At 41.3% G+C, this 23,698-nt stretch overlaps 1 protein-coding gene across 2 annotated transcripts; it reads right to left on the bottom strand.

Annotated features, from left to right (window-relative positions):
* Positions 1 to 704: 704 nt before the first annotated feature.
* On the bottom strand, positions 705 to 23,613 carry LOC127003763 (E3 ubiquitin-protein transferase MAEA-like). 2 transcript variants are annotated; one of them, XM_050870770.1, is made up of 9 exons: positions 23,570 to 23,613; positions 21,232 to 21,295; positions 19,141 to 19,326; positions 16,613 to 16,792; positions 15,310 to 15,533; positions 7,992 to 8,083; positions 7,521 to 7,684; positions 5,906 to 6,085; positions 705 to 2,108 (listed from the first exon to the last, which is right to left on the bottom strand). In XM_050870770.1, exons 2-9 carry the CDS (start codon positions 21,268 to 21,270, stop codon positions 2,007 to 2,009), a joined length of 1,167 nt encoding a protein of 388 aa, XP_050726727.1. In that variant the 5' UTR covers positions 21,271 to 21,295; positions 23,570 to 23,613; the 3' UTR covers positions 705 to 2,006. The 2 variants fall into 2 exon arrangements, with proteins under 2 accessions (XP_050726727.1, XP_050726726.1); XM_050870769.1 differs by having other exon boundaries at positions 23,500 to 23,590.
* Between the last annotated feature and the right edge of the window lie 85 nt (positions 23,614 to 23,698).

Here is a 23,698-nt window from a genome sequence, read left to right as displayed (position 1 = left end):
ACAGTTTTCAAGCCTCTACTTTATGTCTTGCTCGGTGGGATGCCTGGCCTGTTGCAAGAATACTGTGGCTACATTGGTCCACAGCCCCCATGCTGGGTGTGACCCTTCCCTTCATTCATCCTGATGATCTGTTTCATATTTAATATATATATATATATATATATATATATATATATATATATATATATATATATATATATATATATATATATATATATATATATATATATATATATATATATATATATATATATATATATTTAAAGATGAGACAAGAGTGTTCCTCCTTTTCTTAAGTATAAAATGAAAAAGATCCATGCATTTTTTCACACTTAAAATGGTAATAAATTATAGAAAATACATTGGTTACAAAGCAAACACCAAACAACCTTTAAGAACTCCCCCACACTGTTTGATACATCAATGCTCTCAAACTAATGGAAACTTAAATTATTGTGCAGAAAAAAACAAAGACACAGACAGTATATTTTTTTTAAGTGAATTCCTTCAAATCAAAACTAGTCATAGAAAACTACTTTCTGATGGCCTCTTAGCATTCTGCTCCCTTGATTAGCAGTCTCCTTCAGCTGGTTTTCTGAGCAAAACAATTTGAAACAAACTAAATACATGAGAAAGTATAATCCCCTGAATTAGTGAATACAAATTTACTCTAATGTTTTACTGTGTGTAGCTTTCAAGTGAGAAAAAAAAAAACTTCAAATACTACATTTCCCTCTTTGAAACATGACAATGGGAAATGTATTTGTTAAACAGTTTGTGCCAAACTTGATCAATTGTCAAAAATATCAGGTAAGAGAATATTCCACAATAAATCTTACTTATAAAAAAAGCATGCTGAAAACCTGAACATTACTGAACAACAAATAACTTATCAACTACTGGCTCTACAAAATGTAATTCACAAAGACAACTGGTGCTACCATACATAAACACAGACAAGCAGCGGTGGCGGTGAGGAGTGAGGACGCCCACACAAGCCTCTGCTGCACCAAACAATATGGGGACCTGGAAGTTTCTGCTCACATTGAAGACAAACACAACATCCTGAGCTCATGATCAATGATTACATGCTGCACCATTATACATATTAAAGCACTGCTATACAAATATGGTGAATGTCAACATAACAGAAAGATTCATGACAGAACAATGAAACCAATGCAAAATATACATCACATGCAGTCACTGTTCTTGGCTGAAATAACTTATAATAATTGTTCTCCACATCTTTTCAAAACCAACAACTACTGAACTATATTAAATGATATGTTTAATCTTTTACACAAGACCTCAAATGACTTCATTCTGCTGTGCAGGAAGAAGTGAGCTAAACTAAAGGTACAAAAAATTCTAACGAGCTGAGCCAAGCAGCAGATTGATAAAAAATGTCTTAAAGCCAGTAGATAGAACACTAATACCTCAATATTTGAATAAAAAACTAATGCCATAGGACTCCCTTCTGTCTATTAAAATGGGTTTAAAGACATTCTTTGCATAATAATGATCCCTTTGCCTGAGAATTTCCCAATCTCAAAATGATTTTGTATAACCAACTTCATTTCTTTGTGAAAAATCAATATGCTATAAACAAAATCTCAAGTAGACTTTGGTAATTCACTATTGGTAGAGCTACTCTGATAATGATGTATCATACTTAAGTAATTATTTCAATATATACTCTATATTAATGTACACGTTCAACTTTTTTATGTACAGTAGTTTGCACATACATATCAGTCTACTTGAGTATTCCAGGTGTACAGAGTATGTCCATGTTCAAGATCTTTAAAATGTCTTTCCATGCACACACAAAGAGGATTCCATCACTGCATTAGCAGCCAACTGTTGGGAACTAAGACCTTTTAGAGAAAGCATTTTGAGGAGGTTCACCAGTATGGCAACACATCTGAGCAAGTGCAGCTGTCCTACACATCTCCTACAGGGCTCCTCCTTTTGCCCTGCCACAGTCTCTGCCTACCAGCCCTTCACATCACAAAGACCTTCTCTGCGTCCCTGATGTTGAAGGTTTGGCGTGAGCGTGGACACACTATGGTGCCGTTGTTATCGTTGGCCATCTGCTGAAGTGCCTAGAAATAGAAAGTTTTTAAATTAAACAACTTAGGACAAATGAGTAATAGAGGATATGGAAGAGGGGAAAGAGCAAAGTTCAGAAAGGCCTTGTTGGTAGAGAAAGAAACATCACATGAATATTAATTACCTTAAAAACTTATTAATCAACAATGTTCTTTCAGCAACAAACAACACAACCTGTGCAGCTGCAAAGAAATACAATTTTCTGAATAAAGAATCAGGCTGGAAAAGGAAGGCAAAGGGTCAGTTCAACAAAATTTTCTGTGCACTTGTTTCATCTCACTTTCAGCCAATACTAATTCACTACAGGACAAAAGCCTTTCTCAGTGTCTTCCACTTCTTTTTTGATGTCAGTATACTCCATCCTGCTGTGGCAAGTGCTCTAATTTCATCTCTTCACCTGGTTTACTGTTTGGCCTGACTTCTAGAATATCTGGGTTGCTACTCTTACTTTGGTTGTCCATCTTGCTTGTAAAGACACAACAGAGTGTCTGGGTAATAGGCACACCTAACAATCACCAAATGGGGGGTACAAACTTGGCGGAGGGACTTGTTTGGCAGCCATAGCCGGTAACAGGCTAAAGAGTAGCCTATCCAGATATTTAGTTTTTATTTATTAATGATCCAAGAGTTAAATCAAAGTATGTGCTTATCTTTGCATTCATTCATACACACACTGGTAATATTTCTGTGGTGTCTGATTCACTTGTTTGAGTGAAATTCTATTGTGAAAAACAGTCACATATTCGTGTCACTAGTAAAAATGAAACTAGTAATGAAAGTTTTGCCACCATGAAATATACATAAATAGATAAATATGAAAGCTCACGAAGTCACAATGAGTGACATCACCTGCTTTGCACAGTAAAAATATGCTATTTATGGTATCTGATACCCTTAGCTGGGCGTTATCGCGATAAGTTATCGCGATACTTTATCGCTGATAACAAAAGCGGGTTATCGGCCATCCGCTACTTATTTAAATATATATCGGTATCTTCGTTACTTTTGTAACCAAACTAGCGATAATCGATACTTTTTTCCGCCTCTCAGGGAAAAAAAAAAAAAAAAAACGTTTCCTCCCTACTGCGCATGCGTGGCCCGGGCGCCCGTTGTATGAAAAAACTTCGGGGTATGAAATATCTTCGGTGAAGAGATTTCATACTTAGATCATCAACATTATATCACTTGGTTATTTTTTCTAAGTTAGACTCAAAAATCAATACATCAAAGAGTAAAATCATTTAACTTTGCCCCAAAAATGATTATTCACTGCCTCAAATTTCATATTCCATATTCGTTTGTAACCATGCCATGGTATTGAAGGCATCCGGTGTTGTGTTATTTGGTGTCCCATCGTCAAAATCTAGCGCTTTTGTTTACAAACACTGGTCTCCCGTGAACTGAGCATGTTCAAACCAGTAAGCGTAGCCCTGTACAGTCTCACAAAGCTTTTAAACACATTAAGAGTTGCTGGAAGGCTGAATCAGACATACAGTACCACCATCTTCGCCTTTTCTAGAACGACACTCTGTACATATAAATACAACTCGTACAGTGTCGTTCTAGAAACAGCGAGGATGGTGGTAGTGGTACTGTATGTCTGATTCAGCCTTCCAGTAACTCTTAATTACGGTTAAAAAGCTTTGTGAGACTGTACAGGTCTACGCTTGCTGGTCTGAGCATGCGCAGTTCACGAGAGACCAGTGTTTGTAAACAAAAGCGCCAGCTTTTGACGCTGTGGACGCCAAATAACATAACACCGGTTCAGGCTTTTCTAGTATTACCGTCCATATGTACGTGTCAAGGTGTGGTTTTCAGGTTTTATAAGTTTACTAAAATACAGATAATGAAAATTTGAATTCATCTGTTTTTTTTTATTTGAAATATCAATATAGTATCGTTTTAGCCTATCGGACTTATCGCTAGCTAGTATCGGAATTGTAGATTTATATCGGCTATCGGTTATCGGTTATCGCCTATATTTGTGTCTCCAGTTAACGAATATCGGTTATCACCGATAAGGGTTTTCATTATCAGTTATCGGTTATCGGGAATAAGGTTTTCTGTTATCGTGCCCACCTATGCTGATACCACCAAAATGGTGTATAGGCGGGCTCGGGTCTGTGGGCTACAGCCTCAACGTTGCCAGATTGTCGCACTCAGCCAATTATATTTCCTGACTTCCTACCCCTAAACTGTCTTCTGGGCTCCAATAACGAAACTAATTTATAGTTGTCATTAAAAGAGTTAGATCCTGATGTTTCTTGGCAATAGTTAGGTGTCAGAAACCAGTAAATACTGTGCTCTGAGTACGATGACCTGGCAACGGTAGCTATACGTATTTTCATATTATTGTTCTGTTGTTTATTCAATGTTCTGTTCAAGAAAAAGAATACCCATAATTTTAGTTAGTTCTTGGTTATAAGGATTCTTTACAAAATACAATTATAACTACCTTCTACTAGTTAGGAAACGTATTGAATCCTGGATCGGTTACAGTGATGTTAGGTGCGCCTATTCAGCTCCCATATATACAATACTGGGAGTGGCTAGAGCCCACTGCAGCAAGTGCCTGAATGGATACTTTCATACATACATATACTTTATGATTTTTTTTCATTCTTACAGTCATAGCTTGCCTTTCCTTGAATTTAGCTTGTTTGATGAATAGCATGATATAAAAATAATATAAAGAATAGCAGAAGGGAAGAATGGATAGAGACATAACCATGCTTCTTCTGTCTTCTTGAGGTAGCTAAGCAACCTACTGTTTCTGCTTCCACTCAGGGTGTACTGTCAGGTGAAGGAAAAAGATTTGTAATGCTATCTTTCACATACTTTTTGCAAACCATTTAAAAGAAAATATAAACAGGTCATATGACAACAGTGTATCAGCTCAGTGAAGGAGAGTCTTTTAAACTTAAGAGCATATAGATGGAATGATAAACAACAGTACGCTAGAGGTCTCGTAGAATAGGTTCGTGTAAATGTTGAAGAGCTACATGTTAAAAGAGGTGCATGTGCTGTTTCAGGATGGGATGGAGAAAGTAATGAAAGTGTGTATGAGAGGTTTGGTATGGGTGTGACTGTGCAAGTGGATTGTGGAGTGGTTGAGTGGGTGAAGGGTGGTGTGCTGAGATGGTTTGGACATGTGATGAGAATGGGGGATAATGAATTTGTGAAGAGAGTGTATGAGAGAAGGATTGAGGGACGGGGTATCAGGGGAAGACCACCTATGGAGTGGATCAATAAGGTGAGCAAGTATTGGAGTGAGAGAGTTAGAAGCAGCAGGATTGAGTGTGCTGAGAGGGAGTGCCAGGACAGGGAGAGATTTTGACACTTCTGCTGCGGTCACCCCCTGGAGGGAAGTTCCCATGAGGGAGTGAAATGCCAGAATTTTCTCTTCTCTACACTCCCACACGACCATCACGTGTAACGAAACACACGAGAAATTAATCCAGACAAGGAAAGGTTTGCCGGCGCCATGGATCGAACTCACGACCAGCGTAATGGGAGAGCCACTCCTTTACCAGTCGGCCAAAGAGGTAACCCCCTGGCTAAGTGGGTTATGGGAGGCTCGCCCATCAGGCAAGTCAACATTACACGTCTCCCCATTCCCATATAGATTAATTTCTGTGTGTTGAGTTCCCGTTTTCTATGAACTTCGGAGAGCATGGGCGATCACTCTACCTGTTACCCTCTTGGGGTGACACAACAGAACCACAGATGAAAATGAAAATGAATGATAAACCAGTATATACCATAATGAGTGACAGAAGAAAGGCCTCACCTTCTGTCCGTACACATAGCCGTTGGGAAGCATGAGAGGCTGGTTGTTCTCGTTGAGCTGCTCCCCACTGATGTGGCACACCAGACGTGACTGAGAACAATGTGCATAGGGCAGGGGTGAGGCTAAGGAGTTGAGGGAGGGTTGGCACACTGGGCAGTCTGGGTTGTGGCCTGTTGCCCCCTGCAAAGAAAATATTTATCAGAAAAGTTTCTCAGCAAAAAGGCAGATTATTAAAACCTGTGAAATAAAGATGAGTTGTCGGTTGAAATAACTGATGTATGAACACGAGGAAATGGAGACTTTTCATTTCTCCACCTGGTTTACTGTCCGTCCTAACATCTACAATTTCCGGGGAGGTGGTGGCTGAGTAGTCAGTGTGTGGGCATGGAGAGGAGAGGAGAGGACCTAGGTTCGAATCCCACTGACGAACGTTGATGATTTTCAACCACCACTGAGTGGCGGAACATTACCCACATACTGCCCAGATCTTCAATCAACCCCAACTTCAACTACTTCATTCAAGTAGAGCAGTGGGGAGCAGCTGGGGCCATGCAAGTCACATATCATGGCAGCCACTATAAATAAAATTTGCTTGTGCCACTAATGGGCTGGGCTCATCCAAGAGACCCCAAGAGAGCCTACCCTTTGAAAGTGAACTCATCACGGTCCTTATAGACTTAAAATCCCAGGGGGATAGGTAAAGTAAAGGTAAAGTTGGGGGCATATGCTACAGGTGTGTGTTTCATTGGAGCTCATCTCATCACCTCAGCCCTTAGTGGAAAAGAGCTCATTACTAAGGGACATAAGGTCAATGCGACATCTGCATTACCAGTTTGCCTTCCCCAGGTTTCCTAATGTACCTATTTATCAACCAGAGAGAGACAGGATGAAAGAGACAGGATGGAAAAAATTTGTATTGCCTGAATTTTACTCCATTGTATACCCACACCACCTCTGCATGTCATAAAACACACGAGAAATTAATCCAGGCCAGGAAAGGGTTAAATTGCTGGTGCTGGGGATCGAACCCATGACAAGCGAGATGGGAAAGCCACTCCTTAACCAGTCGGCCAAAGAGGTACCCCTCGCAGTACTATGAGCTCTTTGGAGAGTATGGGGAGGTCTTGGCAACCCCAGAGAAAGCCACTCCTTAACCAGTCGGCCAAAGAGGTACCCCACTCGCAGTGAGTTATGGGGGGTTAGAGCATCAGGCGGGTTTGGCACTACAAATTGACACACTTGAGGGAACTCCAAACAAACACCATCAGAAAAGGAAAGCTTGACAGTACTAGCTGCAGTAATGTAAATCCTCTGTCCATTATTTCTATTATTGCCCCCAGTACAAATAAATGATTCCGAACAAACACAAAGTCAAACAAAATTACTAGAGTGGATCCTTATTCATTTACCTGTAAAGCAACACCAAGGAAGTGACAGGTGTGGCCTGCTGGACAAATCAGGCTATCAGTTAGAGGGAAGGAAACATTACTTGCATTAATAAGGAGTTCTGAGTAACTGTTTGATGCAGCAACTGGAGGAAGGACACAACTCAGTGAAAGTAGTGTGGTGAGCATTACTGTTCCTGTGCTGGGAGATGAGGGACTGAAAAACTTACCCTGTAGCAATGGGGAGTCTTGAGGGCGGAGAGGCCTGACTGCACCACCACAGAGAAGGCTGACTGTGAGGACAGTTGGTACAGCTTCAGATTTTCAGCTCGAAACTGTTCAATCAGCTGATCCCACCGAACATTGGATAAGAGCTCTTTGTATGGGCTGACATCTAGAAGACAAATCACATAGCAATGCTGGGTTAGAAGAAAAATCTTGCTTTGAATTTTCAAAGAACAATTTAAGAACATTTGAAATAATCAGATAATGACCTCAACCTATAGCCTTTGATTTTATAGACAATGCTACATGATACAAAAAAAAATTAATGTTGCAGATGGTGTTTTTATGAAACATCCAAAACATTTCAGTGTAAATTAAAGCCTGTCTCACAGATATTGAAGTAACTACATCCTAATATGTAAAATTAACTACATAACCAATTTAAAATCATGAAAATAAAACCGAGTTAATTTTACCAGTGTTGGCCGGGAAGGCAACCAAGGCCATGCAGCGCTGTATTGAGGGCAGGTGTGCTGCCTCCTGGCCTGTGAAGTACTTCCTCGCATGTCTGTTGGTGGGAGGCCAGTTCTCAAAATGCACCAGGAATGCAAGGCAAGTTAAAAGGGGGTGGATTAACTTTCTAAAGTTCTACCATATAGTGATGACAAATATCCATGATTCAGTCCTATACTCAAGAAATCTGGGTCCTCACTAATAAGTTCTTGTAGCACTTAACGGTAGCAAGCTGTAACACACTCTCCCTTTGTCTCCGAGCTAACCCCTCACGAACCAACAAATGCTTTCTTCATTTTTTTTTCAGCAAACACCACAAAGCAAACTCTGCTATGTCTGGATCCATTGTTTGTTTTGCTTTTCAGCTGATATATCCCAGACTGCAACAGTCCTCTGTATGACCAAACTTGAAGGTAAATTCAAGGCAAAAATTTGTCGGCAGATAATTTAGGTGGGAAATTCCTGTGAAACTAGCTTGTGTGACTGCATCTTTAAGTTGCTGGTGTCACACTGGGCCTTTGTCCTCCAACCACGTTGGTGATAGGGGCGACTGGCAACTCCAGCTTTTCTGGGTGTGCGTCACACACGGCCAAGGTCGGTTGTCCGTATTCACAATGTACGCAAAGCAGTCACCTTGTGTCGATTAAATAGTAAACAAAGCAGCTCTGCCAGTCTACTTTACGAGTTTCCTTTTGGTTGGACATTTTCCACTGCTCCTCACTCCTCAGCCACTGCTGTTGTCCTTTGTTTTACAACAAAGGAGGCAGCTCAAGGGCACAAAAAAAAGGAAACAATAATAAAAAAAAAGCCTGCTACTTGCTGCTCCTAAAAAAGAATCAAAAGAGGTGGCCAAAAGAGAGGTCAATTTCGGGAGGAGAGGTGTCCTGATACCCTTCTCTTGAAAGAGTTCAAGTCGTAGGCAGGAGGAAATACAGATGAAGGAAGATTGTTCCAGAGTTTACCAGCGTGAGGGATGAAAGAGTGAAGATGCTGGTTAACTCTTGCATAAGGGGTTTGGACAGTATAGGGATGAGCATGAGTAGAAAGTCGTGTGCAGTGGGGCCGCGGGAGGGGGGGAGGCATGCAGTTAGCAAGTTCAGAAGAGCAGTCAGCGTGGAAATATCGATAGAAGATAGAAAGAGAGGCAACATTGCAACGGAATTTAAGAGGTAGAAGACTATCAGTAGGAGGAGGAGAGCTGATGAGATGAAGAGCCTTAGACTCCACTCTGTCCAGAAGAGCTGTGTGAGTGGAGCCCCCCCCACACGTGAGATGCATACTCCATACGAGGGCGGACAAGGCCCCTGTATATGGATAGCAACTGCGCGGGGGAGAAGAACTGGCGGAGACGATACAGAACGCCCAACCTCTAGGAAGGTGATTTAGTGAGAGAGGAGATGTGAAGTTTCCAGTTGAGATTTTGAGTAAGGGATAGACTGAGGAAGTTTAGTGTTGAAGATGGTGATAGCTGAGTGTTGTCGAAGTATAGGGGATAGGTGTTTGGAAGATTGTGTCGAGTTGATAGGTGGAGAAAATGAGTTTTTGAGGCATTGAAGGACACAAGGTTGAGGTTGAGGGCAAGGGCAACCACAGTTGCCAGTAGCCCCAATGGTTGGAGGAAAACAGCCAGTGTGACACCGCCTTAAAGAATCGTGCATAATGCCGACAGTAGGTAGACGTGACCAATACAAGTCACAGCAGCATGAAACTCGGGGCGATAATGCGCGAAAGTCGGGATGATAAGAATTTAGGATCGAGCGCAGAACTCAGAACTCGAGGATCGCGAAACTCGGAGAGCGCGAAACTCGAGAGGGTACTGTATATGTAATATAAACTGTACATGTACTATATTTTACAAACTATATATACTGTATTGTATTTTACATAAACTTCTTACAAAAAAGTAGTCATTAAAATCTCACTTGACTGTTGGGTGCTCACCACAGCCACTGCCATCTTCTTTTCAACTTCAGGTGCTTAACCTTTTCATTACGGCTGGGCGAAAACAGCGCCCTGCCCCATATCCGGGCTGGCCACGCGTACCAAATTTGAAACGTCGCTACTGAATATAACAAATTTTAAGCAATAAACTCAACATAATCATCATGTACTATATATAAAAATATGCAAAATTAAGTGGCGCACATAAAGAAACATAAATTAATTGATAATTATAAGATGTATGCATAAATACACAGAGAAATTTGGGTTATGCGTAGATGACATGTATCTGCTGAATTGTATATCCTTATATTAGTTGTGATAAAGAAATAGATTTGTGGAGAAAAGTGGAGAAGAGGGAAGGGAAGGACACACATAAGATCATGGAAAATATTAGACTGATTCACCGGCAATACGCACAGATTTGTCTAAGTAAAAGGTTGAAAGGCCATACTCCTGGAGGTGGGTCTTGTGTGTGTGTGTGTGTGTGTGTGTGTGTGTGTGTGTGTGTGTGTGTGTGTGTGTGTGTGTGTGTATTTACCTAGTTGTATTTACATAGTTGTGATATACGGGAAAAGAGCTATGCTCACGCTGTCCTGTCTCCATATCCTCTCTTATCCAACTTTTCCTTAAAATCATGAATGTTTCTTGCACAAACCACCTCCTCCTCCAGTCCATTCCATAGCTCAATGCTTCTGTTTGGAAAGCTAAACTTTTTCACATCTCGCCTACACGTGGTCACCCTCAACTTCTTTCCATGTTCTCTCGTTTCTCTGTCGCTCCACACACACAGGTCCTCTCTGTCCAGATTCTCCACCCCCCTCACCACCCTGTACACCACTATCAGGTCTCCTCTTTCTCTTCTTCTCTCCAGGGTTGTGAGCCCCATGCTATTGAGTTCCCCCTCGTAAGTCCGATCCCTAAGTTCCGGTACCATCTTAGTTGCCGCTCTCTGTACTCTTTCCAACTTTCTTATGTTCTTCTTTTCGTGAGGAGACCAGACCACTGCTGCATACTCCAACCTTGGCCTTATCGTTGTAACTATTATTTTCTTCATCATCTCTTCATCCAAATAAACAAATGCCGTCCTTATGTTCCTCAGCAAATTCATAGTTTGTCCCGTTATCCTGTTGATGTGTTTGTCCGGTGACATGTTCTCTGAGATAGTCACTCCCAAATCTTTTTCTTCCACTCCTCTGCATATTATCTCACTTCCCATCTTATAATCATATTCACATCTTCTACCACTCCTACCAAACTCTATTTTTTACATTTCCCAAGGTTGAATTCCATCTGCCATGTACCACTCCACTCCCATATTTTGTCCACATTCCTCTGCAATGCCTCACAGTCTTTCACATCATTGATTCGTCTCAATAGCTTTGCATCATCTGCAAACAAACTCACATAGCTGGTCACTCCGTCCACCATATCATTTATATAAACAGCAAACATTATTGGTGCCAGCACTGAACCTTGTCGGACCCCACTCCTCACTGGGCACCAGTTGGAAACCTTGTCCTTGATTATTGTCCTCATTTCCCTGTTAGTTAGGAAGTCCTCCAGCCACTTAATAAGTCCATCACCCACTGCACCCCTATTTTTAATTTTCCAAATTCTGTGTGTGTGTGTGTGAGAGAGAGAGAGAGAGAGAGGCTGCTCTCTTTCTCTCTCCTTCTCTCTCTCTCTCTGGGATACATCTTGCTGCGAAACTGTAGTCCAACACTTTTCATATTTCCCCTCACTGGGCGGAAAATGGAGTGTCTTCACTATAAAACGGCCAATGGCATGAGAGAGAAAGAGGGAGATAAGAGAGGTCAAAAATAATGAGAAAGAAACAACATACACATATGTGTGTGGAACTCCTCCTCCCTCAAGTTGCCAAGCAGCCAGCCAGCACACTATCTCATAACCACCCCAGGGGCAAAAAAATTGTGTGTGCATGTGTGAACACAAACACAATCCAGGCATTAGGGATGTACCGATACCAAAATTTTGACCGATACCGATACCCAAATATTTGACCGATACCGATACTGATACCTGTGCACTGATTTTTTTTATACAACAATTCCAGCAGCTAAAGGGCAAGATCAAATGTTAAAAGAAAAAAAAAGACCCACAACTCGTTGTTACACTATAGAAGGGAAGAAAGCGAGGGAGGAGGCGCCTCGTGAGGTCTCATTGACTCAGCAAGGTTAGCTTTACCTTAATTGCCATACATTTAGGCAGAAGACTGTGAAGAAATCCCCAGACCCTGGCAGCGTGCTCCGTTTCAGGGTGACTGTCTGTCTGACTGAGGCAAGCAAATGAGGCAAGTGGAGGGGCTCCGCCAATCCCGCGCCGAAGCTACTAAACCTGTATTGTAAATGTCTGCGGTACCTAACTCTGTACTGTATACCAAGTATTATATACTTGTATTCAAAGTAATATGAATCTTATCGTTTAAAGTGATGAAAATTAAATCGCTTGAAATTCCAAACTATGTACTAGGTAGTATCACGATACTAGATAATTACACTTTTCTAATATTTTTTTCAACAATTTAGAAAATCCAATTTCTATTGAACAAAATTATTTGCAACGAGTGACATGCGACGTACAAAACTCCTTCAAGTATCGGTAGTATCGGCAGAAAATGAGCCGTTACCGATACCGATACATCGGCACATCCCTACCAGACATAGACCCATTTTCTGTAACCCTCCCCTGCATGAATAAAAATGGAGAGAAGAGACCACAGGGAGGAGGCAGGAAGAAAGGAAGAGAACAGAGACAGCGGGATGGGTGTGAGATGGAGGGAGGGCGGGAGGCCACAGCTCCCACGCGACCCTGCGTCTCAGAGCCCCAGAGCCGAAGTGGTGGTGAGAATGCACTAACCAGCCACTTTGTAACTCGAGGGAAGAGGAACTCCACACACATATACATATATCATTTCTTTCTCATTATTTTTGTTATTTTGTTAGAATTGATTGTTACTGTGAAGTACAAATGTGCGCAAGACACACACATTCTTACACAACAATAATATTGAAAGTCAAATAAGACATTGTATCATATACAACCTACATTCTTAAAACTATCATACAATATCCGGGAAGAAATAACTTATATGTATGGTGGCTAAAGCCAGCCAGGACGCAGTATACACGTTCTCGGATATGGTACGGGGCATGCAAGGACCCAATATACACGTCCTTGTGTTGAAAGGGTTAAGCATATATCATACAAAATATTTACTAATGAATGCTATTTTCTAAGAATATCAGGAAATAATATGAAACATGTAATAAAAACTGCATCATTACTACAAGCAGTTGTTCAGTAGATAATCATAAACAAACAGGTGATGTGTTGGCGTGGCAGGAGGGAGGCAGCGGTAGTCTCGTTTACACAGAGGAAGAAGAGCCAAGTGTGCAAGTAACTTGCCATGTGTAGACATATACCTGCCAAATATTTTTTGGGAAGTCAAGTAAGAGGAAAGTTGCCAGGCAAGGTGCAGGACAAGGCAAGTGAATAGCCAGCAGTGCTATTTTGAGGCAACTTAATTCCCCCCATCCATTACTGGTGCCTCCGTGGTCTAGTGGTCGGCATGCCTGGCTACCACTTCTTGTTAACACATAATTGGTCATACTCCTCTCTAGCTCAGTTGCAGGTAATGCATTGTGTAGAACACATGCTTTTTGTTTATGCAAATCATTGTGTTTAATACTTTCAAAAATGGCTGCAAGGTGGTTTGAGGAACATTTGTGTGTGTGCCAAACACATAGCACAAACTGGGAGGCTACTTACTCAAGTCACTTGCTATGTGTAAGCAACACTTGCCATAATTACTTTCCTCTCAAAAATGAGAACAGGCTACTTGCACATTTCACTTGCCTCTCTACTTACCCTATGTAAACAAGTCTACTGCTGTGCCAACACATCATCTGTTTGTTTACTTTTATCAGCTGAAAAGCTGCTTGTGTTTATTGTTTTTATTACCTGTTTCATATTTATATCACTTGATTTTTATAGAAAGGAGCATTCATTAGTAAATAATTCACATGGTATTAAATGCTTTAGTATCTGAAGTTGATAACAGAAAATGGCAGAGACTTTGTGGTGAGCACCCAACAATAAAGTGAGATTCTAATGACTGAATATTTCTAGCAAGTTTACATCAGTTACAGGATAGTTTATAGTATGTAAAGCTGCTGCATGATGCTATTTATGATATTTTATGCAGCTTTCAGGTAACGTCTCTGTGGTTTAATGGTCAGCATGCCTGGCTATTACTCTGCGGGCCTGGGTTTGAATCCTGGCCCGGGCAGTCTGTGTGCAGCTCACCCAGCTGTTCATCCTCCCTTTTGGGCTGATCGATAAATGGGTGTCATGCCCGCGAGCTTATTTTCCATTCTATTTCCCAACACAACCTCTGCGTGTATCAAAACAACACACGAAAAATTAATCAAGACCAGGAGAGGGTATTCGCCTGCTGCCTGGGCTGGGATTGAACCCGTGACCAGCGTGACGAGAGAGCCACTCCCTACCGAGTTGGCCAAAGAGGTACCCCCTGGCTAAGTGGGTTATGGGAGGCTCGTTCATCAGGCATAGTCGCCGCACTACACGACTTTTCCCCCCTATGCAGATTGATTTCTGTGTTGACAGTCCCTCTGAGACATACCTCCAACTCTCCCATTTTCTATTACCTTCGGAGAGCATGGGCCATCCTACCTGTTACCCCTTCCGGGAAGCTCAACAGAATTGCAGGAGAGGATGCCCACTGCTATGCCACCACTGTCATGCCCTGCGAGCTTATTTTCCTTTCTATTTCCCAACACGACCTCTACGTGTATCAAAACAACACACGAGAAATTAATCAAGACCAGGAGAGGGTATTCGCCGGCTGCCTGGGCTGGGACCAGCGTGACGAGAGAGCCACTTCCTACCAAGTCGGCCAAAGAGGTACTCCACTGGCTAAGTGGGTTATGGGAGGCTCGTTCATCAGGCACAGTCGCCGCACTACATGGGTACCTGTGGAAACCTGGGGAAGGTAAACTGTGGTAACCCGGATGTCACACTGGCTATGTGTCCCAGGGTAATGGGCTCCCTCCTGCCACAGGCTCAAGGGTCAATGCACTGGAGATGAGCACCGAGGACAGGTTCTGTGTAAAATTGCTCTCAGTGTTTTCTGCAGGTCTAGAGGCTTTTTTTGGGGTGCGCTAAACATTCATGGAAATTCGCTATTTGTGGGGGTCCGTGATCCCTGACCCCCACCAATAATGGGGGACAGGTGTACTATGTACGGATAGATAAGAAATGTTGGACTATTATATCCTATTGTGTGAGTTAACTCACCGAATGGCATCCATGCGGCGGTCGCCCCTGATGAGCTCGATGAACTCCTGCATCCGCACGTTGAACTCAAGGGAAGAGTTGAGTTTGCGCAGCTTGCTCTTGTTGTCGTGGCACCAGGAGAGGCACTTGGAGGTGTCATGGCAGGCCAGGGACTGCTCCACCTCCCGCGCCACAAGGAACACGTCCAAGTTGGTCAGTCCCTCAATACCTCGGGAACTTGCCAGCTGCAGCCAAAAATTAAACCCTTGAGACATGAATGAAGGAATACAGCGAGAGTTAAGAGAACCCTCATGAGCCTAACTTTAAAATCTTGGGCCATTCCCTAGCCACATACAGTCCATTTTCATATTCTGCAAGAATATGGCTAGTTTGTCTTCAACACTGGCAAATATGCAAAGCCCAAACTAGTAGAGTATGAACCACTGAAAAGAGATTAGTTATCAAAGGGCATATGGTGGACATCTAACCCAGTCTGCATATTTCCCCTTCCCAGCTTTCCAAACATTCTAGTTTTTCAGTTATTTTCAATACATACATATATTTATATTTCCTGCTAGAAAGATAAGGATTAGTAAAAAGTATGTTAAGTATATGATGCATCTACCTTTTCAAAAACTCATCTGATCTGTATTTTTCTGTGAAAAAGATGTACTTTATATAAGGCAAACCCACTTTCTTCAAGCTACGTCATGGCTCAGTTCAAAATTTGTGCTTGTTTCAAGCTGGCCTCCAGATTCCAGCTACATCATTGGCCATCAGAACTCTGCCATCTTTGACACCCAGCCAATAAGAAAATTAGGATTTATTTACATTTACATTTTATTTCCTAACAAATGTGTGGAAGAGTAAATCAGTACAATAAATCTCAATCACTTTTGATCCCATTTTTTTATGTCTGGGTTCAAAGGGTTAAAGTTTGGAGATTTTGTCAGCCACCTTAAGAAATTTGGACTATTGGAATTTTGGGGTTATCTGTGTTCAGATTATTGAATTTTTACTGTATGGAAAAAAACAAGCTGAGGGAAGTGTAAATAATTAGTTGTGATTGTCTTAATTCACACTGTATAAAATATGGTAACTATGTTCAGAAAAAAAAACGTTTTTTTTTCCAAGCCCCAAACCCTTTTTCTTAGGTCCCCCCTGACCAACCCCTTGACGTGAAACACCCCAATGCTTTGCTTTGTCACAGGAAGAGGAACAGCAGTCACAAGAATGCACTTCATTATATAAACCTTAACTCTGACTGCCCGGCCCTCCAGCCACAGAGCCTCTGCCTTGATTCATACTAGCATGTCAGTCTCACCTTGGTAGCAGTAGAGTAGCAGCCAGCCCGCAGCAGGTACTCCACCAGCAGGCGGTCAAGGCGGGTGCGCTTCCACTCAGCCACCACTGACGGGCTGAGGGAGTCGTGGTCCTTGAGGTGGTCCACGCGCCGCTTCACAACTCTTCCAGACTCTATCTCCTCCTGAGTTGCTTCTTCTGCCTGCAATAAGGTAATTTACATATACTGCAAGCAATTGTAGATTACTGAGGCTTTCTTCCCACAGCAACTGGCTTGCAGCTTTTTATCATCCAATATTTTGCATTCTTTTCAAGTTGCCACTTTGGCCTGCTTCTGTTACAGTTGATGCTCAATATCCTGGATCAATATTTTCTGGATTTTATGTTTTCTAGGAATAATTTAGAATAATAAAACTTATACTCCACAATATGTAATCTGATTGCCTGTAATTCACGCAACAACTGCAAGGTAGTATCCACAGTGGCTATTACTTTCAATGTGTCTGACTGAGAGAGAATGAATGCACTTTTTATCAACATTTATCCAACACTTGCATTACCGTATTTCAAGTAATTTATGTAATCAGCAAAGGCTTCAAAACAAACATTTACCAAACACCAACTGTAATTCTAGGGGCATCTGTCAGTTACCACACACATCAGCAACACCTTTCTTGACCAGGCTATAAGCTAGAAAGCTCTAAAGCTTTCCATTAATGTACATGGTACTACATAAGAACATAAGGAGTCTACAAGAGGCTGGTAGGCCTGTACAATAAGCTGTGAACCCAACCCCACCTGACCTCACTATTCATAAATTTATCTAACCTCTTCTTGAATGTGTCGATCATGACTGTCGAGCCTGCTCCACTCATTCACCACTATTGCTGAACCAATTCTTGCCAATGTCTTTGTTGGATCTGAATTTATCCACCTTAAACCCACTGTGACGTGTCCTACCTGGCTCTCTTACCACCAAAAGCTTGTTAACATGACCCTTATTAAAACCCTTCATCCATTTATAAATTTAAATTTAGACTCCTTTGCCTTTCCAGAGAAAGCAAATTCAAATGTTTAAGTCTATCCTCAAAGGACAGATTTCACAACCTTTGAATCATTTTTGTCTTCCTCCTCATTTTAGCATCTTGATATCCATTCTATAGTAAGGTGGCCAGGACTGAACCATATAATTGAGATGCAGTCTAACTAATGCTAAATATACCTTGAGAATGACACTTCAGCACTTCTATTACTTACACTCCCAGAAACAAAACCCAGTACCCTGTTTACCTGATTCTAAGCTAGGATGCATTGATGTGATAGGATTGGAGCCTTATGAGCAATGTTTCTGTCTCGGCACAATCACAATATCAGAGTATGAAAAGACACACGAGTGGCCAGCCTGCTCCACAAAAAACAAAATGATACCAGCAAGCCACCCCAAGTGCAGTGAGTGTTTGCTGTGGAAAAATTATATTTTACTTAAGACCACTTAGCTTTTTTCTAATATCACTCAGATAATTCACTTTTTTAATAACTCTTCCCTTTTTGAAGTCTGCAAAATTGAGACTTCATTGTATATACTATCACCTTACACTTAATAGACTGTATTGGCTATCAGTTTACAACAGGGATGCTTTACCCTTTGTTTACTATTTTTTACAGTTTCAGTGCTACCTATCACGGTACTGTGTGTATAATGCACCTACCGTAAATTGTGATGTACAAGTTGACTTTTTGAGCCTGAAAAAATCTCTCCAAAAACAGGGGTTGACTTATGTGGCTAGGATAAAATGTGAACCTTTAACACCGAGTGGCAAACAAGAGGAGCAGCACTATTAACAATTGCTGTATATACACTGTAGCTCCAGCAGGTTGCCAGAAATATTTCCAACTAAAACTTGTGTTCAGGGAACTTACTTAAAATATTTAACAGTGAATAATATGTAAATAATAAAATAATAATAAAAGTTCAGTTTATATCAACACAAAACCATAGGCTGTTTCCAACAGCTGATACACAGATTGTAAACACAGACCGGAACGCCACTGGACCTAAGCGGCCAGTCAGACAACTGCAATATTTTATTTTATTGGAGGTGTTGATTTACCATATACTGTAGCTACCATACCCTATCCACATTTAAGTTTTGGCCTACCAGTAGCCTACCATATTTTGAGGGCTGACTTATACAGCAAGTATAGGTCTAACCCATAATTTTGAGCTAATAATCTTGAGGTCAACTTGTACAATGCAATTTATGGTATTTCCAGGTGGTCGCATGTAGTGCTGCATGTATAGCCAACACCATATATTGTTCCAGATCCCCCGCCCACTCCCTCACCCTTCCTCCAAGGTAATGCTGATTCCTAACTCCAGTCTCCTTTCACCCAACCAATCAGCTCTCATAGCTATGGGATAGGGGGCAGGGCTTTTGGGTCAGTTTAATGTAGTTTGGTTGAGTTATATAACTTAATATTTTCTCTCAATCAGTATATTATGAATGAACTGTTAATGTTCGTGCACTGAAACTAATCACTGAACTTTACCTTGCGCTTGAAGGAGGACAGCTTCTCCACAACGCCCCCCAGCAGTGAGGAGATCTGCGAGGCACTGCGGTTGTCGGTGAATAGGATGCGCTCCAGCTCCGTCACAGCTGTGGTCACATGGCAAACCTCTCGGTCCAGGGTCTTCTGAGCCAGCCGGAACTTCTTGTTGAGGACATCATAGGGAACCTAGAACAGGGGGAACAATTGTTAGGATAAAAAAGCTAATACACCTAGCTGGATACTAAAGTGAACTGGACAATATTACATTGGCAAAAGCTCACACTGCTGCTGGTGATCAGATTCACACATCTCTATTGTTTATTACTCATTCAACCTTAGTCACAGGCTGTTTGTTGCCTTTTATGAAATGACTATACCCAATTTTACTATGAAAGATAGGAAAAAGACAAGTTTATATCACCATGTACACTGCCATTGCTATGAGCTGATGTTCTGGGAGATAAGACCACTAATGTCGAGAAATGAACAGGAAATGGGGGAGGGATAATCTCTCTCTCTCTCTCTCATATACATGAATACTGTTCCAGTCATGATGCATTTATATGAGAGAGAAATAGAATGAACAGCAAGGATCAAGATTTAAAAAAGCAGAGATGAGTTTTCTGAGGCACATGTGACAAGCAGAATGAAAGGCAGGAATTATGGGATTGTGTAAGGAAAATTTTCCCATGGACGGTAAAGCTATGGGTATGAAGTGTTTATGGTGGAGGCAGTCACACAAAACAGTCTGAGGTGGTTTGGTTACCTGGCAAAAATAGGGGAAGGTGAGGTGGCAAGGAAGAGGTACAAGAGTAGGGTGGGTGTAGAGGGTGAGAGGACAAGCACCTGTAGAATGAGAGGACAAGATTCTTTAAGTATGTTAGAGCAAGGAATGGTAGTAGAGTGAGAGAGCTGGATTATGAAGAATCATAGCTTATGAATAGAAAAAAAAAGACAACATTTCTGCCAAGAAGACACCTTTGTTACACCTGATAATCAGGTAACAATAATTCATAGCTACTAAAACTTACTGCCCTGCAAACTAGTGGATGTTTTACCATTGAAATTTTTCTATCAGCAGTCAGCACTATCTCAATTCCTTTTTAGAACATTTCTAAATATAAAACAAATATTTATTATGAATATGTCAGAGAGAGAATTTATATCAAACAAAAGGAATGGCTGATGGATACCCTTTCATTAACAAAATCCCTAGAAATTAAAATGCCTTCTCATTTTGGCAGTATGGTATCTGTCAAGGAGTATATTTGCTGAAATGATCGCTGACAGATTTTCTAGTTAACATACAGTTTCTTTATATCTAATGTAATGTACATAAGGGAATTGACAGGTCTGGCCTACAATGTCCTGATATTTCAATTCTATGATTTCCAGTGTCATTGTGATCCTCATGGCAGCACATGGCCTTTACTATCTGCTGTTTGGCATAAAGGTGAGGTAAAGGTAAAGTTGGGGGCAGTTGTGTGTGGCCTCAGTGCTCATCTCTGTCACACTGGTCCTTGAGCCTATGGTGGGTCATGCCCCATTACCCAAAAACACACGGCCAGTGACCACAATTTACCTTCCCCAGGTTTCCCAAAGAACCCATTTATCAACCAGCCTGAAATGGAACTGGGGGAACTGTGTGGTGACAGCCCAGGCCAGGATTTTAACCCAGGCCCATGGATTTGTAGGTAGGTGTGTTAACCACTTCCCTACAGAGGTTTGGTGTGAAAATAGACCAAGAAATTTTTTTGTTAGCCCCATAAGTTTTCTTTTATTTCACCAGTAGAGACTGAATGTGACTCAAAAGAAAATGCTTAGCTATATGATGATCCACAATGGACTAATGGAAACTTCTAATATAAGAGATTATCTAATTTGTAATATGATGCCATTCTTTTCTCAAGAATGTAATGAAAAACTGAATGGAAAGCTTAAAATTGCTGACATGGCCACCCCCTCAAAGGAGTTCCAATGTATAGTCCTCTTTTATATGCCTCAGAGTAAGATAAGGCCATTATAATCATTATACCGATAATTGAGTTAAAATAGTTGAGAAAGTGCAACAGACCAGTGCACTCAGCTTACCTTTAGGGTGGGGTGCTCTATAGAAGACACATCAGCCATACTGAAGATATCTAGATGGTGAGGCCTGGAAGAAAAGGGAAAGTTATATATACGGTACTAAATATATTTAGACTACAATAAATTAAACGATCTAAATTAGAGTAAATCTAAAAAATACAGTAATACATTTTAGTTTCAGGTGTATATAGATGCATTTAAAGATTTTAAAAAGGGGTGTGGAGTCAGATTTAAAAATTCCAGCTCCAACTTTGACTCCCCAAAATTTTAAGGTTGCGACTCCGACTCCGACTCCACCCCCTCTCAGATTTGTCCAGTACAAGATGGGTCATTATGAATAACACCAGTTCCATGTGGCAAAGCAGGCCACCACTAAACCAGAGCCCTGATATGCAGTATTCCTTTGATTACTAGAACTCCACCATCATGTGACTGATGGGTGTTGATCGCTGCTGAAATAGCAGTCTATTGCTGCTAAGGAAAGTAACTTATTACCATTGAGATAGTAAATTGATTGCTGTAAAGAAAGTAACCTACTAATGCTAAAATATCTAGGGAATATTTAGGAGAATTGAACAGGGGTAGATCACCTGGTTGTCATGACCACTATTTATTCATAAACTAACAGAACAGAACCCTACCTTAACCTACCTGATAGTAACCTATTGCTGGTAAATTAGTAACCAATGGGGTATATTCAGAGTTACCAGCCAGCGGGTGTCACCAGTGATTTGTTTTTTGTGTCCAGGAAGCTTGAACTATTCTTTTAGTTCTCATAAATTACCGGTACCTGTGTTTCTCTGGGACTTGTAACAATTACACTGCAATATAATAAGTGACACTGTTGTTATTAAAAATGTAGCTGATCATTCTCGTTGGTTTATTTATTTGTAAATGAGAAAATAAATGCCGTCTGCAAGGCTATCCTCATCAAAAATCATTCTTGCATGAAAACCCTGCTAAACAAACAGAAATGGGCTTTTTGAAAAATTCTATTTACATTACAAAATTTGCCGAGTATTTGCTTAGGGTGTATCAGTGTTGCCTTCGGCGAAATTTATAAAAAAACATTAGGGCGTCAGGCATCTTGATAACCCCCTCCCCCGCAACACAAGGATGGCTAGGTGTTTGGGTCTCCATGAGGTCATCGTCTTCCGCTTCCAACATATTAAACTCCGCCCTCAACTGACTCCTGGTTGTTGTGTGAGATGGACCAAGACCTTGAGTGGATGCCTGCCACTACCAGGAGCATGAGCAGGTCTAAGGTGATGATGCTTACGGCTAGGAGTTGAGGGCGGGGTGAAACACTATTGGAGCGGAAGCCTGTGTTGCACATGGACATCAAACAAAGGATGCTGCGCTTTCTGTCGAGATGCCTGATGCCCTAATGTTCTCGCCGAAGCAACACTGATAAACCCTAAGCAAATACTTGGCAAATATTGTAATGTAAATAGAATTTTTTTAAAAAGTCCATTTCTGCTTGATTTGGCAGGGATTTCATACAAGAATGATTTTTGATGAGGAAAGGCTTCTGGACAGCATTTATTTTCTCTCGTTTATGAATAAATAAAACAACGAGAATGATCAGCTACGTTTCTATCAACAACTGTCATTTATTGTATTGAAGTGTAATTGTTATAAATCCCAGAGAAACACAGGTAATTTACGAGAATCAAAAGAACAGTTCAAGCTTCCTGAGCACAAAAAAACAAATCATTGGTGACACCTGGTAAAGATGAGTATAACCCATTGCCCTGAAGCTAGTTACCTATCACTACAAAAGAAGAATGCTATTGCCAAAGTGGCTCTATAGCTTTCATATATGATTTACAAATATAAAATCTATCTCCACGTGAAAAAGCATCATGTTGATAAATAAATGATTAGTCTGTGTCTTTGAGATGGACTGCCCAGTTCTCCTATATAAAAGCTAAATAACAACATATTGCTGCTATTATAGTTATTATATTATAGTATAATAAATTGGTATGAGAGAAACAGCATTATGACAATTAGCAAATCAAAATATGTCAACCAGTGAAGTGAGTTGGGTGTAATTCTAGAAAACAAAAATGAAAAAAAAAAATTAGTAAGAATAATGTTGAAAGCAGTAGCATAAAATAATTAAAATAAAACGTGTTTGGTGTGTGTTGGTGAGGGCCAGCACACCACCCTGGCCGAGTGTGTGTGTGCCTCGCCGTGGCCTGCTGGTGGCCGCCACTCCTGGGGCGGCGAGGCACACCACCCCGCGGCCCAGGGCTCCCCACGCACCACGGCAAGCACTGTGAGGGCTAAGGGGAGTGCCCCGCCGCGCAACACAAGGGTAAAAGAAGGCGTGTACCTCCGTGCCTCAGCTGACCAGTGTAAACAAATGGCGGCGGGGTGGGGCGCGACACCTCACCTGTCACACGTCCGCCCCGGCAGTGACGGCGGTGACGCGCATGCTGCTCCGCGTATGACAAATATCTAC

This window comes from Eriocheir sinensis, chromosome 26 (assembly GCF_024679095.1).
Source record: "Eriocheir sinensis breed Jianghai 21 chromosome 26, ASM2467909v1, whole genome shotgun sequence".
NCBI lineage: Eukaryota > Metazoa > Arthropoda > Malacostraca > Decapoda > Varunidae > Eriocheir > Eriocheir sinensis.
The sequence above is the reverse complement of the archived record's forward strand: the minus strand, read 5'-3'. Positions and strand labels throughout refer to the sequence as shown.

Excerpts from the sequence above, each read along its gene's own strand:
- LOC127003763 (XM_050870770.1), bottom strand. The coding sequence starts at position 21,270 with ATGGCTGATGTGTCTTCTATAGAGCACCCCACCCTAAAG. Across the intron at positions 15,534-16,612 it reads GCTACTCTACTGCTACCAAG|CTGGCAAGTTCCCGAGGTAT; the intron begins GTGAGACTGACA and ends TTTTGGCTGCAG. Across the intron at positions 6,086-7,520 it reads AGACTCCCCATTGCTACAGG|GGGGCAACAGGCCACAACCC; the intron begins GTAAGTTTTTCA and ends TTTTCTTTGCAG.